Source organism: Symphalangus syndactylus, chromosome 23, assembly GCF_028878055.3.
Source record: "Symphalangus syndactylus isolate Jambi chromosome 23, NHGRI_mSymSyn1-v2.1_pri, whole genome shotgun sequence".
Lineage (NCBI taxonomy): Eukaryota > Metazoa > Chordata > Mammalia > Primates > Hylobatidae > Symphalangus > Symphalangus syndactylus.
In genome coordinates, this window is record NC_072445.2 from 56,832,436 (window position 1) to 56,841,842 (window position 9,407).

Consider the following 9,407-nt stretch of genomic DNA (forward strand, 5'->3'; position numbering starts at 1 on the left):
TACCGCAGCTCAGAAGCAGAAGCTGGAGGCCGCGCGACATGGCTGGAGCGCTGCGCGGCTGCCACGAGCTGCAGGGCTGTGGCGCGCTGGCACCGGCTGCCCTTTTATGCCCGCGCGTTCGGGAACTTCCCTGCGCGCCAGCCCGGGGGATTCCCCGGCAGGCAGCGGAAGCGGGTGGCGCGCCCTCCTAGTCCCGCTTAGGCCGGGGCGCCCCCGTCCCCGCCTCCTTGGCCCCTGTCCCCGCCCCCGCCGCCCCCGCCGCCCTCGCCGCGTGCGCGTCCCCGCCCCCGCGCGCCTGGGCCGGGCGTCCCGAGTTCGCGTCGCTGCTGCGGCTGGCAGCGGCGACAGCAATCCCCGCGTGACGCCCAGCGCTGGGGGCTTCGCAGACCGCGCTCGCGCGCGTGACGCTGCCGTTGACCCGCAAAAGGAAGCCGGGAACCGGGCCATCCGAGCGGGATCTGCCCATTTTACAGAGGCCAAACCAGATTCCCAGAGGGTGGGCAACTTCCTCAGAAGCCCAGCCTGTCCTTGGGAACGCACTGGTGAACCCAAGTCCTCACTCTTCTCCAGAATCTGTGATAATCAAAGGCGCGTTAGATTTCCATAGAAAAATACAAGTCTGTAGTACTTGGCTCCCTGCCTTCCCCGGGAGGTTATCAGTCAGTACCGTCCTACCTGTTTAAATTATATCACCAAAGGAGAGTGTCTCCTGTTAAAATAATAATTACGCACACACATACACAACATTTTTGGAAAAGAAAATTCTAGAAGACAATGAAATCACCTGTAATTCATCCAGGAAGTAACTTCAGTTAACATGTTTTTTAATATTATAAAGTGTTTATAACATAACATAAAATATTTATAACATTTATGTCAGTGCACAGATTGGTATTTTTAATGGTTTATTCTTCCTGCTATCTTGTAACCTACTTTCTTTTAGCTTAATAATTTGCAAGCAGTTCCACATCATTAAAAACTTCCAACAGCATCATTTTGGTCCGTTGTTCAGTTGCACCATAAATTAGAATCGATTAGTGTTAGACATACAGGTTGTTTCTTTTTGTATTACTAATATTAGAAACAATGCTGTGATTGCTATGGGAAACTTCAGTGTAGATGAATCTTTGCTCTAAAATTGCTTATTTTCTTAGAATAAATACCTCAAGGAAATTGTGCTAGGTGAAGGGGAGTTTCCAATTTTGTTAAATATTGGCAAAAAATTACCTGCAAGGAGGTGTCTTCAATCTATATTCCCATATGCAATGAGAGTGCCTGTTTGCCAACACAAACTGTTATCCAACCTTTCTATCTTTGTCCATCCAAGAGGTTAAAAAGAGTGGCATCACTCTACCACCAGTTTTAATCTGCTCTTGGAAGTAGTCGTACCAATTGACAGTCCTGCCAGCTTGTGTGAGTACCTTTTCCCCAGCAGCCTCACCAAACTAATTTTTTAATTGTGAAAATGTTAAGCATACAAAATAAGTATAGAAAATATGGAATTGAACACATCTGTATACAATTTATTCTTGAGAAATAAAACAGTACTAACATTTTCGAGACCCTCTTTTTTTTTTTTTTTTTTTTTTTTGAGACGGAGTCTCATTCTGTCGCCCAGGCTGGAGTGCAGTGGTGGTGATCTCAGCTTACTGCAAGCTCCGCCTCCCGGATTCACGCCATTCTCTTGCCTCAGCCTCCCGAGTAGCTGGGACTACAGGAGCCTGGCACCACGCCCGACTAATTTTTGTGTGTGTGTATTTTTAGTAGAGAGGGGGTTTCACCGTGTTAGCCAGGATGGTCTTTTGAGACCCACTATGTGTCCTCTGCCAGATCTCATACGTAGGCATTGATGCTTCTTTCCAGTTTTTCCTGATTATAAACAATGTTACAGGGGAGCTGAAAGTCTTCCAACACTCTAGCTCAGTAATTACACTGCATTGTTAAATATTGCCATCTTATTATCCAAAATGCACATGCCCATTTACACTCCCCTCAGCAGGTCTTAGCATGATCAGATTTTTTTTTAAAAAGATAGGGTCTCACTATGTTGCTCAGGCTGGTCTCAAATTCCTGGGCTCAAGCGATCCTCCTACCTTGGCCTCCCAAGGTACTGGGATTACAGGTGTGAGCCACCGTGCCCAGCCAGATTTTTAAAAATTTCTGCCTATCTAAAGAGTGTGAAATATTAGATCCTTTTTGCTTAATTTATGTTACATTGACAGCATATGTTTCAAGAACACTGGATAACCTTTTCTGAGGATTGTCATTCATATCCTTTGGCCTTTTCCATGAGCGCTGTTTATAAAATCTGGGCCAACTCCTTTCTTGGTTATATCCATGCCAAATCTCTTCTCCAAGTTTAAGATTTGTATTTTCCATTTTGTTTATGATATCTTTAATCTACCAAAGAGTTTTTAAAAAATATTTTAATGTGGTCAAATTTACTGATCTTTTTGTTTATGATTTGTGCTTCTGGTATTGTGTTTAAGAAATCTTTTCCTGACCTGAGATCATAAAAGCATTCTCCTTCATTTTCTTCCAAAACTTTTAAAGTCATGCTTTTTCATATGTTGGTCTTTAATCCATTTAAATATGGTTTGATGTTATGATCTAACTTATTTTTTCCATATGGATAACCATTTTTTCCAATGCTGCTTGCTAAAAGTCCTTCTTTCCCTACTGAATTAAAATAACATCTATGCTTTATACAAATTTCTATGTATAAGTGGGCCTGTTTCTAGACACTATTCTGCCTCTCTTTGTGCTAATATCACACTTTCTTATTACTATAATTTAATTAAGTCTTGCTGTGGTGGAAGTGAGTGAGTCCTCACATGTTGAACTTCGTCTTCAAAATTGTTCTGGTGGCTGGGTGCAGTGGCTCACACCTGTAATCCCAGCACTTTGGAAGGCCCAGGTGGATGGATCACTTGAGATTAGGAGTTCAAGACTGGCCTGGGCAACATGGTGAAACCCGGTCTTTACTAAAAACACACAAAAAAAACAAATACAAAAAATAGCCTGGCATGGTGGCTTGCACCTGTGGTCCCTGCTACTCAGGAGGCTGAAGCAGGAGGATCGCTTGAGCCCAGGAAGTCCATGCTGCAGTGAGCCGAGATTGTGCCACTGCACTCCAGACTGGGTGACAGAGTAAGACTGTGTATCCAAAAAAAAAAAAAAAAAAAAAAAAAAAGGTTCTGGCATTCTTGGTTCTTTGTTCTACCTGATACACATTATATCAATTTATGAACCTCAAAAAACTTGATTTGAATTTTAGTAGGAATATATTCAATTTATAAATTGCCTAAAATCAACATCTTTAGAAGTCAGTTCTACAAATTCATCCCATATTGTGTATCTTTCCATTTACTTAGGTCTTCAAGAATTTTTAAAATTATATATATATATAGGTTTTTCACATCTTTTGATAGATTTCTTCCTGTATACCTTCACATTTTGTGTTGCTACTTTCATGTATATATTTTTTAAACTATATTTTTCTAGGTGTCCATAGCCAGTGAGTAGAAATTTCCTTTCTTATTAGTGTTAACAATGTGTTCTTAGACTCTCCATTAAGTCACTTGTTGAATTATGAATTATTTAGAGGGTTTTTAAAAAAAATTTCCCAATATATGGCTTGGTTTTCATTTTGCTACTGGTGTCTAACAGTTGAGGTTGCTCAAGAGCACTCTGTATGATTCTTTGTTGCATATCAAGGATTGCTTTGTAGCCTCATATGTGATCTTTTGGTAAGAGTGGCATGTACTTGGAAAGAAAGATCTTTTTGATCAAGTTTGCCCATAGTGTTGCTCAGATCTTCTATATCCTTTCTGTAATCATAAACTATCAATTACTGAAAGAGATGTGTTAAATTCTCCCCCGTGACTACAGAATTGTCCATTTATCTCTGCAATTTTATCATTTTTTTGGCTTGGTATAATTTGATGCTATGTTTTAGTGTCTGGAAGTTATGTTTTTCCAATTAATTGTTCCTTTTTCTCTTCATTTATTTGACTTTTTTTTCTAATATTCCTTTTTGCTTGAAATACAACTTTGTCTACTTTTTTTTTTTTTTTTTTGAGATGGAGTCTCGCTCTGTCACCCAAGCAGGAGTGCAGTGGCACAATCTCGGCTCACTGCACCCTCCACCTCCCAGGTTCAAGCAATTCTCTGCCTCAGCCTCCGAAGTAGCTGGAATTACAGGCACCTGTCACCATGCCTGGCTAATTCTTGTATTTTTAGTAGAGATGGGATTTCACCATGTTGGTCAAGCTGATCTCCAACTCCTAACCTCGTGATCCACCTACCTCAGCCTCCCAAAGTGCTGGGATTACAGGCATGAACCACCACGCCCAGCCTGTTTACCCTTAATATTACTATCCTCTGCCTCTTCCTTTCTCTGGGTTAATTTTTTGCTGGCGTTTTCCATACTTTTACATTCAACATTTCTTTGTCCTTACATTCTATTGTGTCCTTTTTAAAGTATATTGTTAGATTTTCTTCTATCCAGTATCACTGACAATCTATCTTGCTAATTGAGGGTTAAATTTTACTTACTTTGTGAATTCTGCTATATTAGGATTTATTTCGGTCATTTTGTTTTACGCTTTATGCTTAACCAGATTTTTCTCTGCCTCTTCCTTTCTTGCATCTTTTTATTGACCATTAATAAAAATATTTTAGCCCAGGCATGGTGGCTCATGCCTGTAATCCCAGCACTTTGGGAGGCTGAGGCGGGTGGGTCACATGAGGTCAGGAGTTTGAGACTAGCCTGAACAACATAGTAAACCCCATCTCTACTAAAAATAAATAAATAAATAAATAAAATTAGCCAGGTGTGGTGGCACGTGCCTGTAATCCCAGCTACTCGGGAGGCTGAGGCATGAGAATCACTTGAACCCAGAAGGCGGAGGTTGCAGTGAGCCAAGATTGTACCACTGCATTCCAGCCTGGGCGACACAGCCAGACTTGGTCTCAAAAAATACAATAAAAATAAAAATATGTATTCTGTGGTGTTCTCTCTACTGGTTTGGAAGTCATGCATACTATTTCTCTTCTTATGTGATTACCTTTTTATAATTTTTAATAAGCATACTCAATTTAACAAATTCTAGAGTTAATTAATATTGCCACCCTTTTCCCTAAAATGCCCAAATGCCCAAACTCTGCCCATCTCTTCTACTATGACCAGTACCCTCGTTCCATTATGTTTTTATACTCCCCAAGTAGTCTTTTTTTACATATTAGATATTTGTTGAAATTTATCTCATATTGTACATCTCACTGCTTCTTTCTTGGGTCAATTCCTTCTGAAGTATATTCTTAATTCTTTTAGCAAAGGTCTTCAAGTGGAAAATGCTCTCTGTTTTTGTCTGAAAGTGTTTATTTTGCCCATATCCTTGACTCATAGTGTAGTTGTAAGTTGACGGTTATTTCTTCTCAGCACTTGAATATATTATTCCATTGGTCTTCTGGTTTCTATTGTTGCTGTTGCAAAGTTCCAGACAACCTGATAACTCATTCCTTTGTAGGCAATGCTTTTGTATTTGAGAGCTTCTAAGATCTTGGCCTTTCTACAAGGTCTTTTTTTTTTTTTTTTTTTTTTTGAGATGGAGTCTTGCTCTGTTGCCTAGGCTAGAGTGTAGTGGTGTGATCTCGGCTCACTGCAACCTCTGCCTCCCGGGTTCAAGCGATTCTGGTGCCTCAGCCTCCTGAGTAGCTTGGACTGCAGGCACGTGTCACCATGCCCAGCTAATTTTTGTGTGTGTTCTTAGTAGAGATGGGGTTTCGCCATGTTGGCCAGGCTGTTCTCGAACTCCTGACCTCAGGTGATCCGCCTGCCTTGGCCTCCCAAAGTGCTGGGATTACAGACATGAGTCACCGCACCCGGCTGGTCTTCTTTTAGTTATACTGTGTTGTGTCCAGTAGAGGATTTCATGTTCCTTAACCTGCTGTGATTCATAACTTTCATTAGTCCTCATTTATCATGTCTTGAACATCTAACAGATGTGGTTGTCCTTCACAGTCCACACTCCTTGTCAGTAAGCCCTTCCTCTGCATATTCTGTCTCTTCATCTCTCTGCACAGGCTTCTGAAGATTCCTCAGATCTTTCTTTCCATTCATTAGTTATTTATTTGGTAATATATAATATTTGGTTTAACATCGTAAGCTTTAAATGATAATTTTTAAATTTCTGAGTTATATTTGATTTCCTATGTAGCTGAGTCTAATCTTTTTGATGTCTTATTCTGTTATGTTCTTTATTATTATTATTATACTTCTTTTATGACTTCTCATTTTAAACATGCTTATTTTTAATCTACCTGATAATTATATTTTATCTGAAGTTGTTGGCTGTTTCATATTGTTTTTTGTTTTGTTCACTAACTATTGGTTTTGGGGGATTGTTTTTTTCATGTGTATAGTAGTTGGGTTTTTTTTTTTTGGTTTTGCCTCCCAGACTGGAGTGTGGCAGCACGATCTCGGCTCACTGCAACCTCTGCCTCCCGGATTCAAGCGATTCTTCTGCCTCAGCCTCCCAAGTAGCTGGGCAACACCACGCCCGGCTAAGTTTTGTATTTTTAATAGAGATGGGATTTCACCATGTTTGCCAGGCTGGTCTCGAACTCCTGACCTCAGGTGATTCACCCACCTCAGCCTCCCAAAGTGCTGGGATTACAGGTATGAGCCACCACTCCAGGACTGTATGGTAGTTTTTAATTGTAAGTTAATCTTTAGTTGGGACTTCATATGAAGATATGCTAGGAGGCCTAGGATGGATGTATGGCCTCCCAGAAAGGTTTTATTTTTGTTTCAGCCAGGTTCCCAAGGATATTGTTGGCGTGTGACAGAACTTTATATTAATTTCTTGGTGGGACATGTCTTAGACCACTCTAGTAATATAAATTTAAATATCATATCCATGCGAGGGCACATTAATTATTATAAACTAATTTTAAGGGGAGCTTTTTTTCTTTTTCTCAAGCAAGCTTCCCTGTCATCTCCCTGTGTAAGCAGGCAATGGTTTTCAGTTCATCCTTACACCAGGCTCTCAGTTCCAACTCCCTACTCTTCTGGGGCCCAAGCCCCTTCTTGTGTGCCTGCTGGTCATGAAAGCCTAAGCTCCTTGATTTAATAAATTCTAAAGTGAATTAATATTCCCAAACTGGATTCCCAGCCTGGCCAACTGTCCTCCCCAACCTTACCTCCAGCAGCCCCAGGGGCAGCTCAGGCTGGTCATAGTTCTTCCTCCATTTTTGACCCTTCAGCCTTCCCTTACTTTCTTGCAGGTGCAGCTAGGCATTTATTAGACTAGATTCAGCACTTCTACAAATTCGCAACAGCTGTTTTTCATATTACATGGAAACCTATGCTGTTAAAGAATAGAAGTATCCAATCTGCTGCTCAATAACCCAAAAGCTTGCCGTCACAGGAACCCCTTCTTAACCCACAGAGCTGAACGCCAAGGTGTATTTTCACACGTAGCATATTCTTCGTCATGTCCTCACACTGAGTATGAAGAGATTTCTGATGAGGCCATTCCTGAGGAAGCATTTTGAGGCTAACTACAGGCTACCTTACCATAAAAAACCAGACAGTATTTCGCAGCGTGTCTGGCGTAGGCGTGGGCGTGGGTGTGGGAGTGGGAGTGGAAATTCAGTAGCTCTGAGTCCCGACTTGTGTTCTTCCTCGAACGTATGAGAGGAGCTTACCTGTATGTTGATCTTCGCTTTCATTGAAAAGGGAAAAGAAAGGTGAATGCAGAGGAAGAGCTTCCTGCCTTTCTGAAACCACTAGTTGTCACCTTCATGTTTTCTCTGCTGTGACTATAAAAAGAGAAAAACCCAAAATCATTAGAAAACATTGTGGTTACGCATTCTCACTGCCAAGGCAAGCATTATGGTAACCTTGGTCAAGGAACAAAGCTAGCTAGGGCCCTCTCCCCTTCTTCTGACCCTCAAACCTTCCTGTCTGATTGCAATTTGCATCATGGCCAGGGCTTCGTCATTTAATTTATCTCAGAGAGCGTCCTGACTGAGCATGGCAGAACACTGTGAACCTAGACATTTGAGAAGCTGGTCAGAGTTTGGGAGCCAGGGGAGAAAGCTCTAGAATGTTTTATTCTCTCACCTGCCCCTCCCAGGGCAGGGACTCATGGGGAACGGGTGTGGAGAGAGGGAAGGTTTAATTCACTATTAAACATTCACTAAGCAGCTGGTAAGTGATGCATAAGAAAAGACCATTCTCAAGAAGTTTACACAATAGAATACGGTTTCCTTTATTTTCTGGAGTTGCTGGGGGAGTGCCTCACTATGTTGCCCAGGCTGGTTTCGAACTCCTGAGCTCAAGTGATCCTCCCACCTCAGCCTCCCAAAGTGCTGGGATTACAGGCATGGGCTGCCGTGCCTGGCCATTGAATACCATTTCTCACAGTGGACCTTGCTTGCCTCTTTGGAGTTCTACACAGTTTCTCACTGAGGATCTGAGGGGACTGGGATGCAGGAGCAGAAGGTGGTTCTACAAGGAGGGAGAGAACTAGTGACGGGAGAATTCAGGGGAGAAGAGAGGATTAGGAGAAAAAGGAAATGAGAGTAAGGCATGCCCTTTAAGAAAACGTCCCGAGGGAGGGGGGCCAGTGAACACTTTTCTGCTCTCTGCCTTAGACACCTCTCAGATGCTGAATGGATCATAAATAGGCAGAAAGAGGTTTGTGATAGGCTGGAAATAGCTCACCTGATGACTGCTGCCAGCGATGGGGGCAAAACCCATGGTACTCCCCAGGCAGCCAGCTCTCCACCCAGCCTGACTTCCTGGCTGGACTGATCTGCAGGATGAGGAAGTTCTGTAAAAGGGGAAGGCGGGGTTTCCCCTCTGCCCCAAGTGTGCCTTCTGAGCCTCCTTTCCAGAGAAGGGCTTTTGAGTGAAAAGAACGCACTTAACCTAGGCCTGCCCACGGACTACGGCAGCAGCTGCCCCTTGTTGAGCTCTGGCCGAGAGTCAAGCCTTCTGTGCTCAGCCCCTTCTGACTCTCCGCTCCCCAGCAACCCCAATGGAGAGCTCTCACCTGCTGACCTCCAGGTCTCGGCTTCCCATTACCACAGCCCTTCCCTCAAGCCAGTAGAACCTTCGCGAACACCCTTCACTGCTCGCAGCACTCCCCAGCATTAAGGCCTGAACACCCATGGGCCATTGAGAACCACAGAAGGGCTGGAAGGAAAGCCCAAAATGTGGCTATGTAAACTGTGTTTTTAAATAAAATTTCCCATCAGGTTTTTCCCTGAGGGCTACTTCTTAGTCACCCTGTACTTTCCAGTTATGGGCTTGTTTGTTCACCGAATGAACCAAATAAATAGAAATAACTCTTATTTCTCGTACTTTGTCTTTGCTTTCTTTTTTTCTCTTAGAA

At 42.6% G+C, this 9,407-nt stretch overlaps 1 protein-coding gene across 4 annotated transcripts in view; it reads right to left on the reverse strand.

Annotated features, from left to right (window-relative positions):
• Nucleotides 1-9,205, reverse strand: part of CD83 (CD83 molecule) — a 28,250-nt gene extending 19,045 nt beyond the window's left edge. Inside the window, exons 1-3 of one of the 4 annotated variants that reach the window (XM_063632891.1) lie at nt 9,066-9,205; nt 8,735-8,825; nt 7,714-7,827 (exon numbers count right to left, since the gene is read on the reverse strand). Coding sequence is in view for 2 of the 4 variants with exons in the window: in XM_055264068.2 (XP_055120043.1) it covers nt 4-40 (37 nt within the window). In the remaining 2 variants the exon portion in view is untranslated. Of the gene's footprint in view, nt 1-3; nt 237-7,713; nt 7,828-8,734; nt 8,996-9,065 lie in introns of those variants that run through there. The other 3 variants (XM_055264070.2, XM_055264068.2, XM_055264069.2) reach the window with 3 other exon arrangements.
• Between the last annotated feature and the right edge of the window lie 202 nt (nt 9,206-9,407).